At 48.3% G+C, this 27,840-nt stretch overlaps 1 protein-coding gene across 1 annotated transcript; it reads right to left on the minus strand.

The window, feature by feature from the left end:
• On the minus strand, window positions 1-27,259 carry Sdad1 (SDA1 domain containing 1). The gene is made up of 22 exons (XM_059274675.1): window positions 27,060-27,259; window positions 24,337-24,441; window positions 23,808-23,906; window positions 23,525-23,635; window positions 21,503-21,574; window positions 21,328-21,428; window positions 19,799-19,856; window positions 18,160-18,234; window positions 16,472-16,573; window positions 14,787-14,856; window positions 13,820-13,923; window positions 12,255-12,312; window positions 10,558-10,616; window positions 8,607-8,683; window positions 7,873-7,970; window positions 7,689-7,765; window positions 7,008-7,134; window positions 6,285-6,379; window positions 5,958-6,148; window positions 5,663-5,747; window positions 4,364-4,525; window positions 1-168 (listed from the first exon to the last, which is right to left on the minus strand). Exons 1-22 carry the CDS (start codon window positions 27,147-27,149, stop codon window positions 121-123), a joined length of 2,064 nt encoding a protein of 687 aa, XP_059130658.1. The 5' UTR covers window positions 27,150-27,259; the 3' UTR covers window positions 1-120.
• Window positions 27,260-27,840: the final 581 nt, after the last annotated feature.

Genomic DNA, 27,840 nt, shown 5'->3' on the forward strand with positions numbered 1-27,840 from the left:
TTACTGTGGTTTCCAAAATATAGCGTTTCTTGGCCTTTTAATGTAAACAAATATTTTCTAATTTTCAGCATGTTGATACACACTTAGCATTTAGTAGGAAATGGATAACTTGCTCGTAGGTTACTTCATTCTTTTCCTCTTTTTCAGAAGTGCATCTCGTAGTGCTAGCTGTAAGAGGAGAGAAAGAAAACACCAACAGTGAGAATTTGTTACACCAACTAGGTCATAAATTAACCAGACAAGAACCACTAGGTCAACAGCCATCCTAAAACATCACATAGTGAAATACTTCCTAAAGGATCCAGTCCAGGTCAGCAAGACAGGGTAAAGGCAACTGCTGCCCAGCCAGTAAGATAACCTTACCATACGTCACCACTGTAACTTCTTTTCATTGGCTCGGACTTGAAGACATTAACATTAGGAGTCAAAACTCTGGGTATTAGGCTCAAGACAAATATTTCTTCCTAGTTAATTCAGGCTCTTAATAGAAAAGATTTTAATTTATTTATTATTACTTGTGTACGTGTATGAGAGGGGAATGTAGCAGGCTTTCTTTTGGGTCACCACCCAGCTCCCAAATCATGACACAGAGACTTCTTATTAGTTTTGAACACTCGGCCTTATCTTAGGCTTGTCCCACTCACTAGCTCTTATAACTTAGCCTGTTTCTCTTCATCTGTATTTTGCCTCAGGGCTTTTTACCTCTCTCTCCACTGCTTCTGGCCCCGGGCGTGCCCTTCTCTTTCCCCCTTGTTCTCTCCCTCCTCTCTCTCTCTCCCCCCACCCCCTCTCTCTGAGATTCCTCCTACTTATTCTTTCTGCCCACCAGCCACACCTATTCTTCTCCTGCCTAGCTACTGGCTGCTCAGCTTTTTATTAGACCAATCAAGTGACTTAGGCAGGTAAGGTGAAACAGCAACACATCTTTACATAATTAAATGCAGCAGAAACAAATGTATCGAACCTTCACATAGTTAAATAATACTCTGTAACACAAACAAATGTAACACGCTTTCACATAGTTAAAGAAATACAACATAACAAATGTAACACATCTTTGCCTAGTTAAACATGTATTCCACAACAGGGGAGGGGAAACGTGCATGTATCATGGTACCCTGTGGAGGTCAGAGGGCATCTCTGTGGAACTGACCCCCTTTCTGCACTTCATGGGTTCCAGGACTTTATCTACTGGGCCATCTCATCAACCCAGGCTCTACATTTTTTAATATCTTTAATCACTTTGTATCAGAAATACGTCAGGTGAAAAGAAATGTGTGTATTCTATGTGGATGTGACTCTTTCTTCTGGCCATGGGAACTGGAGGCTCCTGTGATGATGATAAATGGGGTAGAATTTGAAGGCAGAGTTTACGGTCCAGAAAAAAAGACCCAACTTCTGCAGTGACCTCATGTTTCCTACAGAAAGAGCATCACCTGACTTCAGGGGTGGCACCCAGCACTTCTCTGCTCCTCTCAGCACATAGAGGAGGTACAGATGTCCAGCCAAGATTTCTTTTTTTTTTGGTTTTTCGAGACAGGGTTTCTCTGTGTAGCTTTGCGTCTGTCCTGGAACTCACTTGGTAGCCCAGGCTGGCCTCGAACTCACAGAGATCCGCCTGCCTCTGCCTCCCAAGTGCTGGGATTAAAGGCGTGCGCCACCACTGCCCGGCTCAGTCAAGATTTCTAAGCCTTCCCAGATAACCGGAATACAAAAGGCTATTAAGAACAAGCCTAAGTTTTACGTAGTAAAAGGTAAGCAAGGCACACATCTTCAGTGTGTGATGAGCAATTCTCCATTAATTCCCAAACACTACTCTTTGTCCCATACACTTGACAAAATTCTGGCCTTTTACTTTAATAAGACACGTGTTAACTTGTTCTGCTTTGTTTAAAAGACGTTTTTGGAAGCCAGTATAGTGACTTACACCTTCAGCACCTGGCAGGCTGAGTCAGAAAGACTGAATTCCAGGCCAGTCTGGGCTCATACTCATTTGAAACCCTGTCTCAAAAGTATAAAATAAAAGCCATTCTAGGGTAGACATCACCTGGCTCTACATCTGAACGTTCTAAAGTTCTGGATTTTACAGTCTCCATGCCTTCAGCTTCCTGCTGGGCCTTCCAATCTCTCTGTAGGCAGGTGGAGTCGTTAGGGCATTAAAGAAGAAAAGGAGGAATCTCAGCCGGCTTGCCTAAGGAGGTATGGCTACCACTCTCCAGGGGCTTGTTGGCTGTTTGTGTTTACACTTCACTCACAGGACCTGCTCCTGTGAACTCGGAAGCCCTGAATAGTTAAGCCTCGGCACCTGCTGGCCACTTCCATCCACACAACTATTCCCACATCCCCTCAACTCCCTCCCCTTCAAATGCCATTAGCTCAAAGAAGACATGTCTCCAGCCCCATCTCCTACTTTGGGCTCCACAGCAAGGCTTCTAGATTCTGTTTAGGACAGTGAAATACTGATAAGGGGGTTAACCGTGCTGCTCATTTCTAGAGGGTGCCCAGGGTCACAGAAGTTTCAGGGACTCTCTGGCTACTGAGCATTTGACAGGAGGTGTGTGCACGCTTCAGTATTGCATACACTACAACAGGAAAGAAATAATTAGAACAAAGAGTTACTTGTTCAAACTGGATGTGTGTGTAAAACAGGACCCTGGATTTTAATTACTTAACACAAATATAAAATATCTCAATAACTCCTATATTAGGTGTTAGAATTACTTCGATCTATTAGGTAAAACAAGGCATACTACAAAAATTAATTTCATCTTCTTAAAAATAGTATTTGATGCTTTTTTGTTTTGTTTTGTTTTGTATTCTGAGACAGGGTTTCTCTTTGTAGCCCTGGCTGTCCTGGAACTCACTCTGTAGACCAGGCTGGCCTCGAACCGCCTTCCTCTGCCTCCCGAGTGCTGGGATTAAAGGCGTGTGCCACCACCGCCCAGCTTATTTGACACATCTCATGCTCACTTTAAACAGTGACATCTCAGTGTAGCTGAGACAATATGAAAACCAGGAACAAGAGCTATGTTTTATAAGGAGTAAACCCTGAAGAAACCGCATGCAGGGAAACGTGCAGCAACGCGGGTTCACTTGTCAGTTCAAGGAGCGGGACACAGCTGCAGGACGAAGAAACATCCGTAACCAACAGCTGTGAGTGTGTCCAGTGAACTCTTCGTTCAGTCTTAGCACTTCTCTAATCCGTGAGAGAAGCGTTTACTAAAGCACTGATAAGGGTCAAAGGCCAGCTTCTCTATGATGCTAAAAACCAGCGTTCTACAGAACAGGAAGTGGAGGAGTGATGCCCTAAGCTAAACTAATCCACACAGAAGCAAGGCTGCCAGTGGCTGCCATTTCCTCAACCCTACAAGTTTGGAAGGCTCTGAAGGACAGAACTTAAGTCAGTCCAACTCTGGCAGAATGCAGAGCCTTTATTTAGACATGTCATCACTTTATTATCTACACGTGTTAAACACAGATTACAAGTGAAGGAATAAAACAGACAGGTAGTGTTAGGTGGTGGCACCCACGCAGTCAGAGCTGCCCGCAGGGCTGGCCACTACGCTCAGTCTTGGCAGGTTGTCGCTGGCTAGCTACCAGGAAAGCTGGTTCAGAGACTGTGTAGCCTGGAACCGACTCTCTACCGTGGCTTCAGAACGACACGTGGTAAGCTAGGACGCTCCCAGAAGAGGAAAACACGACGTCAGATGTTTACTACAGGGCAGCACTGAGATGAGTGGGCCACCCAAGCGGCATGACCGGGCCATGCACGGCAGCACACGCCCGCATGCATGCATGCATGCATGGGTGCACACACCTGCAATCATGAGCAAAGCGGCACTTACGATGGCCGAATCAAGTGAATCTCTGAGGAAAGCCAGCCTGGGTGAGTTCAAGCCATTATAAAACACACAGTAAGACCCTGTCTTAAAAAAACAGGCAAGCAAACCAGCGAAGCTACAATGGATGGAAACCCCGAAGGCTGGTCAACACGATGCTTCCCGTGAAAGGGCACACAGACATCACAACACAGCGGAACTGTGTGCTGAGCATGGCTTTCCCACGCACAACATGTATCAATTTCAATCCACCTCACAGGGTGGGGACTACTTTAGCATGGGAATGGACATCAGAGGGGACCCAGCTTGCTTCTCTTACTTACAGAGATCCAGGGTCACCCACAGGTCACATGGTGACCCTTACCAACTCAGGCTTGAGACTTTTCCACCCTGACGGCTCACGACCTCAGAGCGTTCCCTTGAACCCCAAAGCACACTCAGCATGTGGTCCTCAGAAGGCACCCCTCCTGTCAAACATACAGCTGTGTTGTGTTGTTAGCACTCAGGCTCCACACTGAACCCACCTGCTTCTCCCGGAAGGAACGCTTGGTTTTTGACCGGACATTCTGGCTATATCGCATCATCATAAAGTTCTTCTGTTTTTTCTTCTCTTTATTTGTGGAACTGGAAAACGGATTTATTTTGGTTTTCTTCCTCACAAATTCCTTTCGGTCTGTCCTTCCTGCCTATTAGCACAAAGCAATTAGTGATTAGTACTTCTTTAAGAACAACACCTTGGGCATTACCTAATCTCTTGGTGTTGGATGTCAACACCAAGACAGGGACAAAGTACAGCTCTTGTTCTCTAGGACTCACTCCAGCAGAGATGAGCTTGAGCTCAGTGAAAGGAAACCCATTCAGCCCGATGCCCAGAGCTGAGCTGGTGCTGGATGGTGGGGAAGGGGAAGATGTCAGTGTGTGGAAGAGCAGAGGAGAAAGCACATGGGTTCTAATTGTCTCCAGGACTCTCTGTTCCCACAGAATGAAAGGTGAGGAGGAGCTACTGTCAAGGTACAGAAAGCAGCTCAGTCGTGGTCACTGCACAAACATGAGCAGCAGGAGCAGGAGCAGGAGCAGCAGGAGGAGCAGGAGGAGCCAGAACGACTCCACCTGTGAGCACGTTTCTCTATTGCTTTAATAACTGTGCTAAGAGTTCTGACACCAGGAGCACGGAATACTCATTTCTACCCTCCACGTTTTGTTTTGGGTGGTAGCTACATGGTTATATACAGTTGTCAAAACTCATCTAATAGCCACGTGTAGTGGGGACATCTTTAATCCCAGCAGATGCAGCCTGGTCTACATGAAGAGTTCCAGGACAGTCACATAGAGACCCTGTCTCAAAACAACAAAAAGTACACCAAAAACCAAACAGAAAAAGCTCTCATCTAATTAGGGCTGGGATGTCGCTCAGTTGGTGGAATGCTTGCTTAGCAGGCACAGGCTCTGGGTCCTTTCTCCAGCCCTGAATAAACCAAGCGTGGCCCCACACGTCTGTCAGTCACCTGGGGAGTAGAGGCAGGCACGTCAGGTCATCCTCAACTAACGCTTTAGGCCAGCCTGAATTGTGGGTTATGTAAGATCCTGCATGCCTTAAAACAAAACAAAAACTCACCTAATCTAACACCTAATAACGGTACATTTTGTTCTATGTTAATTATACCTTTAAAGGATGGAGGGGGGGAGAGGAAGGAAGAGAAGGAAGGAGGAGAAGGGAGAGGGAAAGAGCACCCACCAGGGAGTTTATAGCCCCCCACTGGTGGATTACGGTTCATTGTCTTCCCTTTCTGTCCACAAAAGGAGGGATGGCATGTGCCACTCACCATGGCAGTTGCTAGTCTTGTTTCCTTGTCAGACTTGGGCTTCTTATGAAGGCGTTCAATGTCCCGAAGAGACAACAATTCACCCCTGTGGCGAGGGATAAAACAACACAAGGTGAGGGTGACCGTCCTTCCCTGATGCTCGCACCCCTGCCAAGCCCACTGCAGATCTGGACCGCACCCCCGCCCGAGCCACTACAGATCTGGACCACACCCCGCCTGAGCGCCCGAGCCGACTGCAGATCTGGACTGCACCCTGCCCAAGCCGACTGCAGATCTGGCAGGGTACCATCTTCACCTGGACTCCTCATCACTGTCGATTTCGACGTATTTCCTTTTCTGGGCTTTCCCGGGGGCAGCGTCCATTTCCTTCTTCATCTGGGCCATGCGGATTTTCTGGAAGTCATCTTGTGTTAAAACCCGACTCGTGCTGATAGCTGCAGCTTTGGCTTTCCGCTCCTCCATGGGCATGCTGTCCAGCTTCTTAGCCTTGAAAAGCACACAGCCGAAAGGATAAATGGCTACCAGCTTAAGGGACAGCTCAGTCACTGCAATCTTAACATGGCCCAGCAAAAATGGCACCTTGGCAAACAGAGATGCACTGTGACGGGACATGTGGACTTACAATCTCTTGCTGTTCCTCGTCGGAAGAGTGGTGCACATCAACCCATTCACCATCCTCCTCCTCTTCCTCGCTGAGGCTGGCGCTTTCCCATCCATCTGGGTGAAAGAGAACTCACTGGTACCGCCTCTGGTTCAGCAGGCACAGCAAGCTGACATAAATCAGCAATGCTGAAGAGTAAGGTAAAGAGCCTCAGATGCTCCACTGACCAGAGGGGAGACATCTGCTGGCATATGCCGCCACATCACCTCAGTGAATTTAAGGAGCGGGGACCCAGTGCTGACCAAGTATCTGTCAACAGCCAAACCCTGCAGTGACTTGCCTACTTCTTAGAGCTCAAAGAGGAACAGACTCTCGCCAGAAACCAGCCTGTACTGAAGTCATGGAGAGCCTGTCTGATTCAGACCCCCCGCTGTCCAGGGAACTGAGTGTTCCCCAAAGCTGTGCCTGGACACTAACTGGAGCCTGAAGCACGTCTCTGGCTACCTCAGCAAATGTCTTCACGATGGAGGAGGAACAGGGACGGTGCTGGCTATGAAAGCAGCTGCAGGCCACTCCGTAAGTGGCAGCCAGGATACGTGAGTGTCATAGCTCTTGGTCGGGCACACACACAACCACTCCAAAGCTCCCTGATCTTAGCTCCAGGGGCCAGATCTGAAGTGAAGCATGAGTGAGGACCCGGGTTCAATCCCAGCAGAAGGCAAGGCAAAGGGCAGGCCAACGGACCTTCATCATCCTCTGTACCCTCTTCTCTCCCAATCTCTAGAACCTCTGCTCCTGGAATGTAATCTTTAGCATCTAACTCTCCATATTCTTGTATTCTTGCTTCAATGGAGGCTTCAGTAGGTTTACCCTAAAAGAGAAAAGTATTTAAAAATAAGGTGCTTAGAGGATAGGAACATTCATTATGAAAGGCCCTCTAGGGTGAGAACACTCTTAAAAATGGAGGTGGGCAAATAATAGGAACAACTTGTGTACACATCACGTCAACAACATAACCCCCAGACAGAAGACAGTTCACTTCTTTCTCTCTGTCTTCTGAGCTAAACTGAGAAGCTGGCTTTTGCAAAGCGTAACTGCCCTGCCTTCTGAAGTTTCCACGGCGCCATCTCTCTGTGTTACAAACGCGCCTCCCTCTCTGCTGGGTTGTGCATCGGGGGCTGACTGGTCCTGCAGACTCCACCCTGCCAACAGCATCAAACACTGTCAAGTAGCAAGAGCTGACAGACAGCCGTCATCACGGAGCACATGTCGGCCACTGGGCTGAGGACCAAGGAACTCAATCAACTGCACCCTAAGCTTGAAGAACAGAACCACACACATCACTCATCTATCATGTGAACAGCAGGCGCTGCCCTCACTTTCTGAGAACACCATCTTTAGACCACCCTGAGTGCCCTCACCTACCCGGAACTTCTTCTGCAGCATCTGAGGGTTCAGTGTCCGGAAGAGATGAATCAAAGTTCTGGCAGACATCATTACGTCTATAAATAAACACCACCTTTGATTAGAAATGTTGAGGCAGAGACTACAGTGAGGTAAAAGCGAGTCAGCTGTGCCCAATGGCCTACAGAGAATGACATGAACTCACTCTTATCCTTGTGTGTCTTATACTGAGCCAGGTCCTGGAGAAGTTCTTCAGTCATGGCCAAAGGACATCGGGCCGTTATCTCCTTTATAGCATTGATTCTGGGAAAGGAAAAGTGAACTTAAAAGAGTAATTTTATGTTCAAAAATCAAAAGGACACAGGTCGGATTTTATAGCCTTAGGAGCCTAACCCTAAAGTGTGGCAGAGAAAGAGGGCGAGCAGCCTTACAGGCCGACATTCCCGACAGCCACACCTGCTCTGCCAGTGTTAACAAGGGCCAGTGTTGTTAATCAGGGCAGGATTTGCCACCAGCTCTAAGGAGCAGGAATGAAGTCAGCTCGGTCAGCCAGCCACAGTTTGCAAGGGAGATGCAAAGGAACTATTTAGCGTATCACCAAATGTGGGCAGATTAGACAAGCCTTTGAGTTAACCAGAAGGGCTACAGAAGTTCTCTAGTCTCTCCTTAGAGCGACTCATTAACAAATCACTTGTCCCAGCACAATTCATGGTGGGAGACAAAGAAACATGTAGGTTGCTGAAAGTCACTCACATAAGAGTAACCTACAAAACATCACGTGGCTGACCAGCAAGACAAGCATTTTTATCCGGTTCCCTCCAATAAGATGAAACCACAGAGCCTCCTGAGAAGACTGCTTTTCTAGAGGCCACACCTCCAGCTCTAACTGCCCATGCTGGTACACTAAAACACCTACCTCCCCAGGCATGCTCTACGTACCCTACGGTCATGACTTCCCCAGAGTTCTTGTCAGTAACAAAATTGTTGGCCACCGTCATGAGCAATGACTGAATAATCTGGGTTGGAAACAGAAGAGGTGAGTCAGGTGAGGGGTCCTTGCTTCCTGAGCACAGCCGATCCTTCAGTGCAGAAGGAGCTTTTCACCCTCGGGATGGGAGCTGAGAATGAGAACTAAGGAGTGAGGGAGAAAACATCCACCTCCAGGTCAGAATTCTGCGTTACCGTTAAGGCAAAGGTTACCAGTGTTGGACAATGTCCTTTAACATTGTTCTTTTCTAAACTTTTAAAATTTTAGTGTGTGTGTGTGTGTGTGTTTGCACACAAGTGAGTGCACACCAGGGCATGTGTGCGGAGGTCAAAGGACAACTTACAAGAGTCAGCTCTCATACCTCACCGGAGCAGGTCTCCGGTTTCTACTGACTGCACACTCCAGGCTAGCTTTACTCTTTGGGGAGATTTTCCTACTCTACAGCCTGTCTCTTGGGAGGAGTGCCAGGATCACAGATGTGCACAGCTGCATCTAGTTTTAAGTGAGTTCTGGGCATTGAAGTCACGTTGTCGTGGTTACCCACTGAGCCATATGACTGGCTTAGAACACAGTTCTCCTTTTTTACAGGTAACATGTGTCATCACGGCACTGTTATCCACGGGCCATTGCCCTGCTACCCTTCGTTCTGAAGTACCCTCCCATCTCCCCGCTGCTCCCTCCCTTCTCCAATAGTCACGCTTGTGTCTTCTTTTTAAAGATTTTTGTTTTTTACTTTTGTGTGTGTGCCATTGCGCTAGTGGCCTCGGAGGCTAGAAGAGGGCACTAGACCAGCTGGAGCTAGTTAGAGGAAGTTTGTGAGTGTCTGACTTGGGTTCGAGGCCCCAAGCTTGGGTCTCTGAAGAGCGGCCAGTGCTCTAACCACTGAACCATCTCTCCAGCCCCCACTTCTGCTTTCTTTGGTGTTGCTTTTCCAGAGACAAGGTTTCTCTATTAACAGCCCTGGCTGTCCTGGAACTAACTTTGTAGACTAGGCTGGCCTCGAACTCATAGAGCTGTTTGTCCTTACCTCCCAAGTGCTGGCGCCCGGCTACTTCTGCTTTCTTACTGTCCATTCCATTGTTTTCAACAATGACAAAATCAAAACAAAACTTTGCTCTGACACAGGCTAATTCAGTGTTCTTTGAATCAAAGAATTACCAGCTTTAAACGATAATACCATGGCCTTATAAATACCCTTGGACCTTCCTAGTCATAGAACTTGGTAGTTAAAGTCAGAATCCTCAGCTCGTTCCCTTCTGTGAACTGTACAGCTAAGGTCTACTGTGTCTCCTTAGGAGTTAGGTCTCCTCTGTCCCTGTAAAAGGGACAGGAGAGATGGCAACTCTGGGAAGAAACCTAACCTGTCCAGTGGCAGCAGCACTGCACACACCGGATCCAGGGGGCAGCACTGCACACACTGGATCCGGGAGGCAGCACCGCACACACTGGATCCAGGGGGCAGCACTGCACACACCGGATCCAGGGGGCAGCACTGCACACACTGGATCCGGGAGGCAGCACCGCACACACTGGATCCAGGGGGCAGCACCGCGCACACCGGATCCGGGAGGCAGCACTGCACACACCGGATCCGGGGGGCAGCACCGCACACACCGGATGGGGGGGGGCGCGCACTGCTCACACTGGATGGGAGGGGCAGCACTGCACACACTGGATCCGGGAGGCAGCACCGCACACACTGGATCCGGGGGGCAGCACTGCACACACTGGATCCGGGAGGCAGCACCGCACACACTGGATCCAGGGGGCAGCACCGCACACACCGGATGGGGGGGGCGCGCACTGCTCACACTGGATGGGAGGGGCAGCACTGCACACACTGGATCCGGGTGGCAGCACTGCACTGCACGCACCCATCTGGAGGTTAGGGCAAGTTCTCACCTCTGGCGGCACCAGGTGATGAGAGGCTTGTGCAGCGAACAGCAGGATCTTTGTGACTTCTGAAAGCACCAGAGATGAGAAAGGGCACACGTTATCATCTGCCTCCAAGGACTACAGCGACACTGCAAGCAATCTCAGTAATCACAGGACCGTCACTTCACCTACTCCACCTGAACACCAGGCCCTACCTATCTGAGGGCTCACCTCTTGGCTCCTTCAAGTCCTGTGTTCAACTCTACCTCACCAAACGGCCCTCTGTGATCATGCAGTCTAAGAGAGCATCTGCCCCCATATTCACTACTGTCCTTACTCTGCTTTTCTCTTCAAATTCCCTGACCTGGGTAGTATACACAGCGCTGCCTAGACTTCTTTGTAGAACAAGTTCAGTGAGAGTAAGGACTCTGCTTTACGGTCACCATGAACCTTACAGATGTACTGCTCTCCTTGGCCTTCTGTGCAGGCACAGAAACCACCAAGAAGGTGGTACCTCACACCTAGAGTCCTAGCACTTAAGAGTGGCAGCAGAGACAGCAGGACCCCGAGACTGGGGCCAACTGGGGCTACACACCAAATTTGGTCTCAAGCCCCAAACTAAATAAGTCACAAAATGAACATCTGTTGGACAAACACAAATGTACATATATGAACATACTCTCTTTCAAGAGGCTGCATAGTGTAGGTAAAGAACAAGGCCTTTGGACCGGGCAAGTAACTCATGCCTCTAAGGGCAGCACAAGAGGCCATGCAGGAGGCCTGCTGAAGTTCCTGCCAGCCCGGGCAAAAACCAACAAGCCCCAAACTGGGTGCAGTGGTGCATGCCAGAGGCAGAAGGAGCTCTGTGAATTCAAGGCCAGCCTGGTGCACACAGGGAGTTCCAGGCTAGCCCAGCATGCATAGTGAGTTTCTCAAAAATATAAAAACAAACCGAACAAAAAGCCATCACCAACCAAAATCAAAAGGAGGAGGTCTCTGGGAAAGAAGCAAATTCTGACTTGTCATTCACTTGAATGATCTTGGTCCCTTTCTGTCCTTCAAAGAGGTCATTTAACAGCAGTTTCATCTGGTGATGTACAGAAAGCACTTAGCACAGTGCAGGGCTCACGTCAGATGTTCACTTCCTTCCTGTTTGAGCAAACGACAACCATCTTTCCCTGCTTCTGTGTCCCTGCTGAGAAGGCACACAAGGCCACAGAGAACAGTAACATAAAGTCCTGTTACCACAAAGCTACAGTCAAAGGTGAAAACTAGACTTTTCTGTAATTTATTTTTTATGTGTATGGATGCTTTGTGTGCATGTGTGTATGTGCACTGCATGCATGTCTGGTGCCTGTGGAGGTCAGAAGAGGGAGCTATGGATGGTTGTAAGCCACCGTGTGGGTGCTGGGAAGTGAGCCCAGGTCCTCTGCAAGAGCAGTACAGTGCTCCTAACTGCTGAGCTCCAGCCCCCAAACTAGAAGTTTTGGCAGGAGAATTTATATTACAAAAAGAGTTGTAAGCAAGAATTTATCTTTTTTATTTTGTTTAATTTAAAAAATAGGTGTGTGTAGGGGGGTTGGGGCTGACCTGAAGTCCTGATCCCCCTGCCTCAGCCTTCCATCTTCCTTTCTCTATATAAAACACACATGACTCCATCTGTCTTACTGACACTAGAACAACAGACTAGCACTTGTTAGGTAGCAGACACATGGGCAGGTTACCTCTCTGGTGGGGCTGCAGAAACCTTTGCACAAAAGGGTAGAAGTTGAAGAGGAAAAGCTGTAGAGAGAAGAACGTACCAACTTGAATATTTATGAGACTGAAGCATGAAATTTCATTTCCCATCAAGTAATGCCATCATCAAGCCAAATGCACTTGGAATCATTTTGACTCGTTTTTGTCTCAGGAAGCAATCTCATCACAGGCTAATTCAATATGCTGCAGTAACCCAGGGAAAGCTTTTCTCCCCAACACTCCCCTACTATCTCACCATTCGAGAGAGAAAGAGAAGAATAACGTAGGGAAAGGCAAACAAAACCCAACACTCTTCTAGTGTTGACCCTGCCCTGGCTGCAGAGATCCAACTTGGTGTTCACAGAAGAGGAGGGACCAGGACCAGCACCGGTCCTAAAGCTGCTGGGACAGAACAGGCAAATCTGAGAGGCCCTAGTGTTCTCAGACTGCCACAAATGGACAGTCCTGACTCTACTGTCTTCTAGTCCCACCACACTGGAGGAAGGACTCTGCACTCGGTGATTTTAATCAAGGAAAGCAACATGTTGAACAATCTCAGAGCAGAAGCAGTCATGATAAGCCTGTCAGAAAACTGGGCTGGATGCCGGGCGGTGTTGGCACACACCTTTAATCCCAGCACTGGGAGGCAGAGGCAGGCGGATCTCTGTGAGTTCAAGGCCAATCTAGTCTACATAGTGAGATCCAGGACAGGCTCCAAAGCTACACAGAGAAACCCTGTCTCAAAAAACCAAAAAGAAAAGAAAAGAAAACTGGGCTGGAGAGATGGCTCAGCCGTTAAGAGCACTGGCTGCTCTTCCAGAGGACCACGTGTTCCCAGCACCCATATGATGACTGACAAGCATCTGTAACTCCAGTCCTAGAGGGTTCAATGCTCTCTTCTGGTTTCCATGGGCACTGAACACATGCATTGCACACACACACACACACACACACACACACACACACACACACACAACCCCCATATACAGAAGAGAAAATAAAGCAGACAAGAGAACAACGTCAAGGATTACTTCTTTGTGGTCTAAATTTTGTTAATCCTATTCTCAAGGCAGCTCTTCTGAAAGTATCCACACGTCCACCATACACACACACACACCACCACTACCAAGCAGCCCTTGCAATCTAACTCAATACAAAAGAAACACCCAGAGATCCCACCTTTGCAAACACACAACCCCTACCAGAGACACCCGGAAGTTCATGCCAGGCAGGGCTAGGCACACTGAAAGGTAGCCAGAATCAAGAGAAGTATGTAGTTTATTCTGGCTCAGGAACACTCATGTGAAGGTACGAAGAACAAAGCACGTAACGGTTACACGTGAACTGAGTGTGTAGATTAGCGCGCTCACGCACTGGAAAGGAAGCAGTATAAATAAAAGCAGCTGCTTTCAGACAGAAAGGCAGATTTCCTGCTGATTCTAGCTGTGCAAGCGACTTGGGGATGAAAACCGGAACACCGCTCTACATAACTGCTTGCCTTCACTGAGCCCACCCAACTCCTAACAGCCGAGAGAAGCAGCAAGTCACGCACCTCGTGAATCCCCACCAGTCTGGAGATGAGGTTCATGAGCATCATCTTCACCTCAAACCTCTCCTTACAGCTCTCGAGCTGCTTCAGAAGCTTTTCTGCAAAGTCTGGAGGGAAGGAATCAGAGGAACCGTGGGTTCGCGGCTGCAGACAGCATGTAACAGGCACAGGAAAGGGCATGAGGTGTTACAGCAGTGAAAAGATCAAATACGGCACCCCAAATTCATCTCAAGGACTCTTACCCTGGCACTCACTGTGTAGATCAGGCTGGCCTGCAGAACTGAGAGATCTGCCTGCCTCTGCCTCCTGAGTGCTGTGCCAACACTCAAGGAGATTTTTAACATTTTTTTTTAGAGAATATTTATTAATTTCTATTTATGTGTATGCTTGTACGTGCATGTGTGCAGATGCCCAGAGGCCAGAAGAAGGTGTTAGATCCCTTAAAGCCAGGCCGGCATCGTGAGCCACCTGATGTGGGGGCAGGAAGCCAACTTGGGTCCTGGGCAAGAGCAGCCAGTGCTCTCAGCTGACAGGGCAACTCTCCAGAGTTCTGGGTTCCTAAGATACATTTTTAAATCGTTTCTTTTTTGAGGTTATAATTTTGCCCCTCCCTTTCCTCTCTTCAAACCCTCCCACACACCTTTCCCAGGCTTTTTTTCATTAATTATTGTTACATGCATATGTGTATACTTGGATATACTACATATTCCTGAGGTGGTGTGCATCAACCTCTACAGTGACTTGGACCCAGTCTGCTTCTGAGAGTGTGGCCTGCAGACTGCCAGCAGCAAATCTACGCAGACTTTCTTGGAAGTGCAAACTCCAAAGCCATGCCCACGCCCTAATGAATCAGAATCTGCACTTTACCCAGTTGCTAGGTAGACCAATTAAGAAAGACTGGTCTAAAACAGGAGTAAGAAAACAGAAGTGATAAGGCCAACAAGGAACTCAGAAGTAGTAATTGCGGTACCTTGGGGATCGTGAATCAGGTGAATAGCTGAAAAGTTAAACACTTCTGGTTTCTTCTTCTTCTTTTGTTTCTGAAAGAGAAGGGAAACCCATTCAAATCCCCTTGGCTCTGAATTCCTGTAACATGCCTTATTAGTCAAACTGTCTGTGTGCCTGTGCCCTGAAAGCCATCAGCCAGTTCTCAGACTGCCCTGAAGGCCACTGGTCAGTCCCAGACTGTGTGCTGTGTGCCCCGAAGGACACTGGCCAGTCCTAGACTGTGTGCTGTGTGACCTGAAGGCCACTGGCCAGTCCTAGACTGGGTGCTGTGTGTCCTGAAGACCACTGGCCAGTCCTAGACTGGGTGCTGTGTGTCCTGAAGGCCACTGGCCAGTCCTAGACTGTGTGCTGTATGTCCAATAGGGGAAGACATCAGTGCTCTACCACTCTGCTTTGTCTCGCTGAGACTGGGTTTCTTACTGAACCTGGACTTGCTGTGTTCTAGTAAGGCTGGCTGGTTACCAATTTCCAGGGACCCACCCGTCTCCTCTCCCATCAGAGCTAGGGTTACAGATGTGGGCAACCACACCTGGCTTGCGATAGATATCTGAACTCAGGTGGTCAGGCTTGCACAGCAGAGTTCTTACCCACTGAGCCATTTCCCTGTCCCCATTACACTAGCTTAAAAGAAAAAAAAAAATCCGTGTTCTAAAAAAATCTCTTTTCATTTGAAAGAACTAAAGTTGGTTTTTGCCTTTTAAAATTAAGCTTTGAGAACCCAGGTATGGTGGTACATACCTTTAATCCTAGCATTTGGAATGCAGAGGCAGGAGGATCTCTGTGAGTTTGAAGCCAGCCTAGTCTGCAGAGTGAGTTCCAGGACAGCCAGAGCTAGCTACATAGTGAAATCCTGTCTCAAACAACCAAACCAACCCAACCCAACCACAACAACAAAAGCTTTGAAAATATAGCAGCTATGAAATGAGTGAGACTTGGATTTAAAGATGCAAACACCAGCACCACACAGAGCCTGGGGAGACGGCTCAGCTGGCCAAGTGCTTGCCATGTGAGCATGAAGACCGAGTTTGGATCCCCAGCACCAAGTGGGATGTGGTGGCTCGCCCTGTAACTCCAACTCTGGGAAGGCAGAGACAGGTGGATTCCTGGAGTTCACTGACCACCAGCCTAGCCAGGTTCAGGGAGAGATGCTTTCTCTAAGAGTAAGGTGCAAAGTGATCGAAGACACCCAACATAGATCTTTGGCAACCTGCACTGTGTTCATCTGCACAAATGTGAACATGTGCACAAACACGTACACACACTAACCCCCCAACACAAATAAACTGTAATACCCACACATGCATGCACACATACACAGACTCCATGGGGATCAAACTGATGTTATCTGGAGTAACCACCACCAAATACCAAACTTTTTCTAAGAACTCATGTCTAGTTAGAGTAAGTTAATCAAATTTATTCAGTCACAGTTTTGTCAGAGCTGAACATAACCTATTCATCTAAAATGTTAATGCTTACAATTCATCATGCATTTCTAAGGTCTGTTTGTTTTTAATGCTCTCTCTCTCTCTCTCTCTCTCTCTCTCTCTCTCTCTTCTCTCTCTCTCTCTCTCTGTCTCTCTCTCTCTCTGTCTCGTATTCTCCAGGCTAACGCTTCCCACCGCTGTCTCCAGGCACAAGTCTCACCTTGAGCACTTTCATTGCCTTTTCCAACTTCTTCTTGTTCCTGGAACCCTTCTTCCCCGTGGCGTACTGCACCAGCAGGTCCCTCGCTGTGGGGCCCTCGTCCTGCAGAACAGACCACAGTAGGAAACCGGGGACAGGGGACATCTGCACAGAAGCAGTGCACAGTCCTTCCAACTACATTTCCTTTTCTTCTAAAGATTTAATTTTCACTTATGTGTATGTATGTGTCTGTGAGTGTGTGCATGTGAGTGCAGGTGCCCATGTAGACTATAGGCCTTGAGTCCCCAGGCTGGAGTTACAGGTGTCTGGTTGATTAATAAAATATCTGTCGGCATCAACGTACGTGCGTACGTGCGTGCGTGCGTGCGTGCGTGCATGCGTGCGGATTATACAGCAGTGCTTGTGTAGCTGGCAGAGGACAACTTTGTGGAGCTGGTTTCCCACTTTCCTCTGTGCATGGGTTCTACGGACAGAACTCAGGTCGCTGGAGTGCCCCACAAGTGCTTTTATCTGCTGAGCCATCTCTCTGCCCCCACATTTTGTTCTTAGACTTTTTGCACACACCTAGTAATGAATACAACTTTTAAAATCAGGAAATATGCACACGTGTGCAAAAACAGACCACACATTTTCCCTGCAGCAATGATTTTTATATTTTTCATTTCAGTATGATATGCAGATACAATGTTGCTTTTATTTGAAGGAAATTGGAAATGTATTTATCAATAGAAGAGTGTTTAAAGTATAATACATTCATATTCTGGAATATTCGGTGGGTATTCATAGATCTAAACAAAATGCATCTGCACACACTGACACAAACAAAGCCCACTGCAGTGTGTACATATGATGCATATAGCTTCTAAATGCTTACATAAGACTTTCTGTACAAACATATAAATGCCCTGGAAACGAAATGGGTCTGGAAGGAATATGACAGAAATAACACAAAGTCAGGAAACCTTTACTCTGTCTACATCATCTTAACGTTCTTACAAGGAAATCTAGTAAGATGTTATCAGGGGTTCCTGATCTAGTTACAGCAATGCTAAAATTATTTGTGTGTGCGCGCGTGCGTGCATGCGTGCGTGCGTGTGTGTGTGTGTGTGTGTGTGAGCATGCATGCATCTGAGCATCCCTGCAGATCCCTAGAGAGAACAGAAGAGGGTGTTGAATCTCTTGGAGCTGGAGTTACATGCAGTTTTAAACCGTCCAACACGGGTGCTATGAACCAAACTCTGGTCCTCTACAAGAGCAGGAAGTGCTCTTCACCACTGGGGCATCGCTCCAGCCCTGTATATATATGCACATTCTTAGTATTTTTAAAAAAGAACTTCGTTTTACTTCTTCTAAGAAACTTTTTTATCACTTGATTTTAAAGACACTGCAATACTATTCTCCTCTTTCCTACTTCTGTGATGTTGGTTCTACTCAATTCTTCTAAACGTACATATGAAAGGTAGAAATAACTCTGAACTAAGATCAGGGTCAAATGAATCTGGTTTACATTTTAGTCAGTCTCACCAGACAAAAGGAATACATTGCCGATGTCTTGAACTACAGTCTCAACATGGCAGGCCTCTAAAAAGGACAGATGTGGCCCTCGTTCCCTCTAACTTACACAGACTGAGCGCAGAGGAGCCACCCATGAGGAACCAGACACCTCGAAGAACCTGCACTCAACCCACCTCGGATTCTGAGTCACTGTCCTGTTTCTCCTCCTCATCTTTCCCGAGGAAGAACGTCAAAGCAGCAACTAATATCTAAAGAACAAGACAAAAGTCAGCTTCCCCAGCGCATCCCAATACAGACTCCGTCCACACTGCCACCCCACATAAAGTCAGCTTCCCCAGCGCATCCCAAGACAGACTCCGTCCACACTGCCACCCCACATAAAGTCAGCTTCCCCAGCGCATCCCAATACAGACTCCGTCCACACTGCCACCCCACATAAAGTCAGCTTCCCCAGCGCATCCCAAGACAGACTCCGTCTACACTGCCACCCCACGTAAAGTCAGCTTCCCCAGCGCATCCCAACACAGACTCCGTCCACACTGCCACCCCACATAAAGTCAGCTTCCCCAGCGCATCCCAAGACAGACTCCGTCTACACTGCCACCCCACGTAAAGTCAGCTTCCCCAGCGCATCCCAACACAGACTCCGTCCACACTGCCACCCCACATAAAGTCAGCTTCCCCAGTGTGTCCAATACAGACTCCGTCCACACTGCCACCCCACGTAAAGTCAGCTTCCCCAGCGCATCCCAACACAGACTCCGTCCACACTGCCACCCCACGTAAAGTCAGCTTCCCCAGCATGTCCCAATACAGACTCTGTCCACACTGCCACCCCACATAAAGTCAACTTTCCCAGCGCATCCCAATACAGACTCCGTCCACACTGCCACCCCACATAAAGTCAGCTTCCCCAGCATGTCCCAATACAGACTCTGTCCACACTGCCACCCTACATAAAGTCAACTTTCCCAGCGCATCCCAATACAGACTCTGTCTACACTGCCACCCCACATGCATATATGCTGTGACTGGAGAAAAAAAATCTCAAAGAGTAGGAGGGAGGGTAATGACTCCTTTTTCATGATGTAAAATATTTCACCAGGTCGCGTGTTCCACAAATACCCAATAACCCTAACTAGGATGGAGGAGAGGGACAGAGCTCAACAGCAGAGCACATGCTGGAGAGGAAGCCCAGTCTCTGGGTTCCACCTGCGAACCCCCCAAAATCAATCATTTATGAGATAAAAAACTGTCAGGCGCATGTCCTCTGAAAGGAGGTTAGCTCTCCCCTGACAGAGATGGAGGACCTCAAGCCTCACAACACACACGGAGCTGAGGCACTGGCATCGAGGTTGTGGGATCTAATCACGGTCTTTACACACTTGTACCTGTTGCTGAACACTGACTTAAGGAAACCAACAGAAACAACAGCCAGGCTCTGCACAGTCACCCTTCAGGCAGACGGCTGAGAATCTCTACATCCCCAAGAAAGGTGCCATCACAGCCTCACTTCTGAGTCAAACACTGTATGAGTTCCTTTCTGCTGTGCCGGAGGCCAACAGAAGAAAAGCCAGGTTTCACAGGGAAATAATCTAAACTGCTGCCGGGGTTTCGTGAACATCATGCAGTTGGGTTTGATGGTGTCTCTTTCTACAGAGTGATTTCCTGGCTCACTTTAGGAGTCCACTAGAAGCACAGGATTTTTAAAGCTCGATGTAGTATGTGGTAGTCACTTCCTCCCGACACACCCATCTCCACTTCCGCCCTCGGGAACAGACCCTGCTTCTTCCGCACAGCACTCCAGCTCACCTTGGTGACCTTGGAGAAACAGGCAGTTGTGATAACATTGACAGTTTTAGCATCATTCCTGGAAGAGACAACGGCACAAAGCAGTGAGTCCTTCTGACATTAGGACGGTCAATTCCTGGATTCTAAAGTGACAGGTGCTAAGAGTCGGCACAGGTGCAAACTTCACTAATTCCAGCTCAGCCTGAGGCACAAACGAAGCCATCGATGTGGAGAACATTTGGTGCTTAGGAAGCCGCGCAGATTAAGTGTTAAAACAAAACAAAAACAGCAAAAACTCAGAAGGAGAAACCCACAACACAGCAAACCCAGGGCTAGAGGGAGAGCGCTCGTGTGAGTATGAGGACCGGAGTTCAGATCCCAGCACCCCTGTCAGGGGGGCATGGCGGCCTGTCTGCGGGCAGAGACGAGATCCCCACAGCAAAGCAGCTGGTCAGAGTAGCTGAACCAGCTCAACTGAGTTCAACAGGGTTCAAATGAGAGATCTTGTCTCAAGGTATAAGGTAAAGGGCAATTGAGGGAGACAGCAGATGGGATGCCAAGCTTGAGTACATGCATGCACGCACGCACGCATGCACCCCTAACGTGTGTGCAAAAAAGGAAAATAAAAATTAAAAAAAAAAAATTTTAACATCTTTAAAATTTAGCAAAATTGCCGGGCGGCAGTGGAGTTCTGTGAGTTCAGGAGGCAGAGCCAGGCGGATTTCTGTGAGTTCGAGGCCAGCCTGGTCTACAGAGTGAGATCCAGGACAGGCACCAAAACTACATGGTCTCAAAAAAACCAAAAAAAAAAAAAACCAAAAAAAAAAAAAACCAAAAAAAAAAAAAAAAAGCAAAATCTCAACCACTGCTGAAAAAAAAAGCTTTATTTCAGCTCACAATCATCTCTGAAGGATGTCAGGGCAGGAGCAGAAGTGGGGGCCACTGAGGAGTGCTGCTTATTGGCTTTCTTCCTCACATTACTCAACCTGCTTTCTTAACAACTCAGGACCGCCTGCCCAGGGATGACACTGCCCACACGGGCTGTGCCCTCCCACATCCATCATGAACTAAAAGGATGCACCATAACTGTCTACAGACCATCTGATGGAGGTATCTTCTAACTGAGGTTCCTTTTCCCAGATAATGAGAGCCTGTGTTGAGCCGACACAAGGACCAACCACATCAGACTGCCTCTGTGTTTCACGCTCAACTTTAATGCACGATACAAGTATATTAAAGAGTATAAGATTAGAACAAAGACAAAAAGCCACACCTCTCTATGGGCTCTGTAATCATTACAAATGAAAATAGAGCTGGGCAGTGGTGGTGGCGCACACCTTTAATCCCAGCACTCCGGAGGCAGAGGCAGGCGGATCTCTGAGTTTGAGGCCAGCCTGAGCTACAGAGTGAGTTTCAGGATAGCCAGAGCTGTTATACAGAGAAATCCTGTCTCGAAAAACTAACAAACAATAAGGGTGTGTGTGTGTGTGTGTGTGTGTGTGTGTGTGTGTGTGTGTGTACTTCTCACGAGAAACACTCCTGCATGTTACCAGATGTTCCTTCTGTAGAGTTCAATCATCACATCCAGAGACATCTTGGCTGCAGTGGCGTTACTGTCCCTCAGCATGGTGTACATGAAGTTCTGCAGCACCTGGGGACGAGGAGGACCAAGACTCAATGCACAGGTGGGACAAAGCTTGGAGCCCAAGAAGCCAGGGCACTCACCACGTTCACTTTATTGTTCTTGTGCTTGGCGTTGATGTTCTTGATGTCAGTCACAATGTGTGTGTACAGGGTCTGCGGAGACAAAGCACACACGTGAAGCCCAGGAGAGAAGCACAAATGTGCAGGACACACGTGAAACCCAGGAGAGAAGCACAGATGAGCGGGACACATGTGAAACCCAGGAGAGAAGCACAGATGAGCAGGACAGCTCTGCTTTTCCTGTTTCATTCCACAACAGAAGAGGTCTGACGGAAGAGAAGAGATCTGACGGAAGAGAAGAGATCTGATGGAAGCAATAAGGGCAGCCAAAGGTAAAGCTGCCCTCCAGGGCCGTGAGTGGAATCACCAGAGAAAAGAACCCCCCTATCCCACCTGTTACACAAACAGTCATAACTCTTGTTTACAACAGGCAAATAGGACCCAAGCGCCCACTGGACGATGAACAGCTCTGATGAATGGGTAAACGTGCGGCAGAGCCATACCATGGACTATTTGGCAACAAAAAGACACAACCATACACACTACAATACATATGGATCTTGAAACAGCATGCTGAGTACAAGAAGGCAGCCAGGAGAAAATGTAACGTATGACTCCACTTAAGTGAAACATGGGGAACAGGCAAAACTGTGGTACTGTACCACTCTGAGACAGAGGTAGGACGAATGTTCGAGACAGTCTGACTACAACAAGGTCAAGGTCAGGCTGGACTACAGTGAGACCCTGTCTGAAAAACTCAAGGGCTGGGAAGCATCTTAGTGAAAGGGCACCTCTAGGAGCTGTAAGGCTCTGGACCCAATCTCCAGCACTGCCAGGAACGCAGAAACAAGAAGCACAGAGGGCCAGAGAGCTGGCTCAGCAGTTAAGAGCACTGGCTGCTCTTGCAGAGGACCCAAGTTCAGTTCCCAGCACCCACATGGTGGCTCCCAGCTGTCTATAACTCCAGTTCTAGGAGACCTGACATCCTCTTCTGGACTCTGTGGGTAATGAGTGCATGCAGTACACATATACACATAGACAAAACATCCACACAAAGAAAAAGGAATCTTTTTTAAAAAGTGCACCGAACTGTACACTAGAAATGAATATAATTTTTAAAAGATTTATTTTTATTATGTTTAATTAATACAGTTGTGTGTGCCAGCATGTGGGTACGGGCACATGAGTGCAGGTGCCATGCATGCTGGAGGTGTCAGATCCCCTAGAGCTGGAGTTGACAGTTGTCACTGCCTGACGAGGGTGCTGGAGCTGAACTTGGATCTCCTGAAAGAGCAGCAAGTACTCAACACAAAGCTATCTCTCCAGCCCCTAACTTTTTAAGGGAAGCAAGCATCTGAATACACGACAGGTCTGTGACTATAAACATCACTAGTACCCCAAACATGGTCCCATGGATCATCTGTAGTTCACAACTTAGACCAGAACTACAAAATGCTCAAATCAAATAGTAGTAGTCTCTTAAAACTTAAGTTTTTCTTTCTGAAATTTGTTTCATAAGCCTTCGGCTCTTGTCTTAAAGAAGCAAATTCATAGTCATAGAAAAATGCTGAAGCAACAGAAAGCTAAGTTTTTACTGTGCAGGTTGGTTCCAGCTAGTATGCATGTCCTCACATAACCATTCAGTACAGCGTGGTCAGGAAGAGACCAGGTTTTGGCATCAGACTGCCTGGGTTCACGGTCCGGCCCTACCCACAGAAGCTGTCTGACCCGAGACAAGTCACTCACTCACCTGTGCCTCAACCTGCCCGTCTAGAAAGCATTAGCAATAAAGATCAACAATCTCTGTCTCAGGTGTTTGTGAGTAAATGTATACTTGAAGCCCCTGAGATGTAAAGGTCCTGAGTGGCATTCAGCAAAAGATGGTTATTCATACTACACTGCACGGCACGACGTTCCTCCTGCTGAGGGACCAGCTGCATCTCTCATCCTATCAAAGGAAGTCGGTAATCCCGGGAACTCTGCACTCTGCTATATGTCAGCGCAGGAAGAGAGGAGCGTAGGGAACAGGCTTCCGCTCTTTACCTTCCGCAGCAGCTTGTCGTGGCAGCGCAGAAGCTCGAAGAAGAGCTCCAGCAAACCCGAGGGGCTGATGAGATTTTTGTTTCGCAGCAAGATCAACGCTTTGCAAAACGTCTAGGGAGAGGAAAAGGAAGCATACATACGAAAAGTTGACGTCTAGTTAATCAAACGAGACAACATGGCATGCCCACCCCACCTCTGCCCTCGCCCAGGCACCGGGGAGATGCTGGCTGCAAGGTGCTCTCCCTTCTCCATTACCATCACATGCACGGGGGCTCTAACTAACCATGCGGAGATCCGGGTCCAAGACAGTGTGATTGTAGGAGAGCAGCTCCTTCAGCTCCTGCGGGAAGGTGCTGAGATGCTCGGGGTAGCAGTGGCCAATCTGTAACAGAGCACACAGCAGCGCTCTTCTCAAGAGCAGCCTCTCCCCCTGACTTCAGGTGCGCACGCACGTAGATGCTCAGGGGACAGCCGGTTCACGGCGGTAATGACTCCCAACTGCCAGCCTTCCCCTATGCTGATTTTTCTACTACTTTCATTGTTCTAGTAGTTTTTGTAAAAGTATGCAGCACAATTGAGATCCTGCCTGTAGGACAAATTTAATGATTTTTGTTCTGGTTGGTTCTGTGATAAAATTCATCAAAACCCTCTAACATATCTTAGGAAGAAAATAAGATCTACAAAGGGAAGGCTTTGGAAAAATTTAAGTCTCCACACAGGGGCTGGAAACAACAGGGATGGGGTGGGGTGGTGGTACTTCTGCAAATTATGTGTTGCACCAACTTCTGTCTCACTTAGAAATTCCTTCTTACCTGTGCCATGAACATCACCAGCTCTGCCAGATCTTTGCTGGGTTTATTTGGTTGTAACTTGAAAATCTCCATATTGGATTTATAGTGATTATACTGCTGGAGGAACTGCAGGGGAAAAAGAGAACGGAGTTTGTCACATGCTTTATGCAGAATAACAAGCTGGCACACTCTGCCAGTGGCACCGAGAAGATCTGGGTATATAAGAAGGCTTTGTGCATGGCAGGCAAACCCTGAGTCCCACCCCCAGCTCTTCAAACAGTCCTTTTTCCTTCTCTGCATTTTTCCAAATGAGTTTAGAAAACTCTTCAGCACCACATGGCTCACGTGAAGACCCGTTCTTAGAACAGAGGCTTGAGCAGTGTGGTGTAAACAAGGGTCGGGAACTCTGATGCTGCTCTGCCATTTACATGACATGACCTGTGCATGAAGGGCACCAGGATCTGCAGAAAATGCCAGGCCAGGCCAGTAAATGTGAAGTGTACCCGAGGACATGAAGCCTTCCAGTCAAAGTCACCCCTTTAAATACCCACTGAAGCTTTATGTCGGAGTTCTAGACAAGGCGGGCGAAGAATCAAAGGCAGAGCTCAAGAGACAGCTCAGGGGTAAGAGCACTTGTTCTCAGAGGCCTGGCTCATGTCCCAGAACCCACAGCGATGCACAACCATCATAATTCCAGTTCCACGGGATCAGAAGCCCTCTTCTAACCGCTGAGGGTACCAGGTACGCATGCACATAGTGTGTGTGACTCACACACACAGCTTGTAAAACTGGAGGAGGAGGAGGAGGAGGAGGAGGAGGAGGAGGAGGAGGAGGAGGAGAATCAAGGACAGGGCTGGAGAAATGGCTCTGTAGTTGAGAGTGCCCACCGTGCAGACCCAAGGATCTGAGTTCTGAGGCCAGCACCCATGTATAAAGCCAGCGTGAGGGGTGCAGACGGCAGGCCCTCTGGGGCTCACTGAACACTAGCTTAGCTCCAGGACCAGTGAAAGTATGAGACTGGGTGGAATGAGAGCCTAGAGCACCCAACATCCTCCTGTGGCCTCCACACTAGGGCACGGGTGTGCATACACGTTAACCTCTGCCCACCTGACTCCATCCCCCAAGCCCAAACAGCAACAAAGCCCAGGGTAAAAGACGTAAGGAATAAGTCTAAAGCCACAGCTTCCACTTGCCAAGCACCTGGTCTGTGCCAAGCTCAAGATATACAGGACCTCGTTTAATCCAACAAACAATCCAGTTTACTGCTGTAACTGTAACTGGAGTCAAGCCTTAGTTTCATGCCCTACAGCTATTGTCTTTCCACACATATAGCTGCTGGAAATGGAATCATTGACGGGAATGTAAGCCAAACTCAGAGATAGCCCATGTTTCCTCTCATAAGCAGAATTTAGATTTAAATCTGTGTTTGTGACATGTTAGAAAGGGGAATATAGGAAGAGACTCTTTTTTTATGTGTACTGAGTGTTTGCCTGTATATACGTATGTGTGCACATGTGCCTGGTGTTCAGAGGCCAGAAGAGGGTGTAGGACACCCCTGACACTGGATCAGATGGTTATGAGCCATCATGGAGATGCTGGACACCTAGGTCCTCTGGAAAAGCACCAGTGCTCTTAACCATTGAACCAACTCCCCAAGGAGAAGAAAGAGATCTTAAAGGGGTGCAGGGAACTGAAATATATGTGACATCGATACAGAAGGAGGGTTTTTTTGGGGAAGAGGAAGGGGACCAGTCAGAGGAGCACAGGGAGGATTGGGAAGGGCAGTGTAGAGGGGGACAGAATAAGAACAAAACACAGCATGTATGCATGAAAGTGTTGAAATGAAACCCACCACTCTGCAAGTTAACTCCAAAAATTAATAACACAAAAAGAACTGCAAGGGCTCTTAACCACTCCCTTGTGAATGACGGGACACTGGCTTGAACATCGGAAAGCCTTGCCGGTTACTAATTTGTTGTACGAGCTTGACACTATTGGCCAACTGAAGCATCCATACAAATACTCATATGTAAAGATTTGGAGGAGAAGAACAATTAAAAAATGATCTGAGTTATCCACTGGGGGAAAAATCATAGTGTCGAAGGAAGTTAATGGCAGCAGACTGAGATGGTTTAATGCTTCCGAGACAAATTCGAGTCTGAAGTAGCTACCAGGTTAACAGCACAAAGTCACCGTGTTCACTTCGTCTCTTCTTAGTTCACACACCTCAAGTGCTAAGTCCCTCACAACGCGGGCCTAGTATCATTTCCGACCTCATCTTTTCCCAAAGCATTTTCGGAAATCTAGCTCAGGCTGGCTCCCAAGGAGTTTGAACCCTGGCTTAACCGCACTTGCCAAGTTTCTGACCGCGGCCCAGGCATTCGAGAACTCTCTGCTCTTCCTGGCAGAGCTTGGGGCGCTCGGGGGCGGCCGTCCGTGGAAAGCACTTTTTACACACGGCTCATGAAATCTTGGGGACTAATTAGGAGTTTTTGAGACGAGGCGGCCGGCGGCTGGGCGCAGCCTCTTCAGCCCTCGGCCGATCGGCGGGGTGGGTGGTTGCATAAACCCGGAGGCAACGGGTTTTAAGGTTTGTGTCAGTGGTCGTGGGGTCTGCCGGGCAGCATGTTTGCAAGCGGCGGGAAACGGGTCCTCAGGAACGCTCCTTCCCCGCACACCCCCTCTCCTCCCCAGGGCCCCGGAAGCCCACGGGAGGACCCCAGGGAGCCGGATCCCCGTCCCACCTCCTCGATGTAGGCCGGCGGGTCCCGCTTGATCAGGTTCTGTAACTGCGGCAGGTTGCTGGGCAGCTTGTTGTTGTTCCTGCCCGACATGGTGGCTGCAGATGGGCTCCCGGGCGAGTTCTTGGAAAACGCAGACCTCCGTCAGTCCCCGCCGAGTCCCCGCCGCAGCTCACACGCGTGTTTCCTAGTGTAACCGGAAGCAGCACATGGGACACTCGGCCAGCCGTACCGAGCTACGGGAGTCTCGGAGGATCAAACTTACCCGCCCTGCTGGGCAATGCTTTGTTGAGGTCTGCACGCTGTCGGCCCCTGCTGTTGGGCACTCGCTACTACTATCACCAAATATTTTTGACGCGATCTGAAAGTTAAAGCTGTGGGGGCCTTTCTTCCACATGCATGAGCAGGTTTCATTATCTCAACATTCTTTTTTATTGAAAATCATTTTTATCCAATATATTTGATCATGTTTTTTCCCCTCCTCCAGTTCCTCCCAGATCCTCCCCATCTTTCTCGACATTTTTATGATGGCACAAATGAGTGAGGATTATAGTAAGGGACCCAGGTATGGCGGCACATGGATGTAATCCCTGTACTCAGGAGGCTGAGGCAGGAGGATTATGTTTGGGGCAAGTCTGGGCTGAAATTTACCCTGTCTCAAGAAAAACAACAGAAATCAAGCAGAGGCTTGAGAACTGGCTCGGGTGGCCTATCTTGTGGGAGATTGTAGGTTTGTTTCCCAGCTGGATGTGTTGGCTGACGCCTGCAATCTGAATACTTTGGA

The sequence above is a fragment of the Peromyscus eremicus genome, chromosome 10, assembly GCF_949786415.1.
Source record: "Peromyscus eremicus chromosome 10, PerEre_H2_v1, whole genome shotgun sequence".
NCBI classification, from domain to species: Eukaryota; Metazoa; Chordata; class Mammalia; order Rodentia; family Cricetidae; genus Peromyscus; species Peromyscus eremicus.

What these genes read in the sequence shown, in the direction of transcription:
- Sdad1 (XM_059274675.1), bottom strand. Translation starts at nt 27,149, where the DNA reads ATGTCGGGCAGGAACAACAACAAGCTGCCCAGCAACCTGCCGCAGTTA. An exon ending in CCTGATTCACGATCCCCAAG is followed by an intron (nt 13,924 to 14,786) that starts GTACCGCAATTA and finishes CCTTCCCTCCAG; the next exon opens with ACTTTGCAGAAAAGCTTCTG. An exon ending in TCTGCAGCCCCACCAGAGAG is followed by an intron (nt 10,617 to 12,254) that starts GTAACCTGCCCA and finishes TGGTGCTTTCAG; the next exon opens with AAGTCACAAAGATCCTGCTG.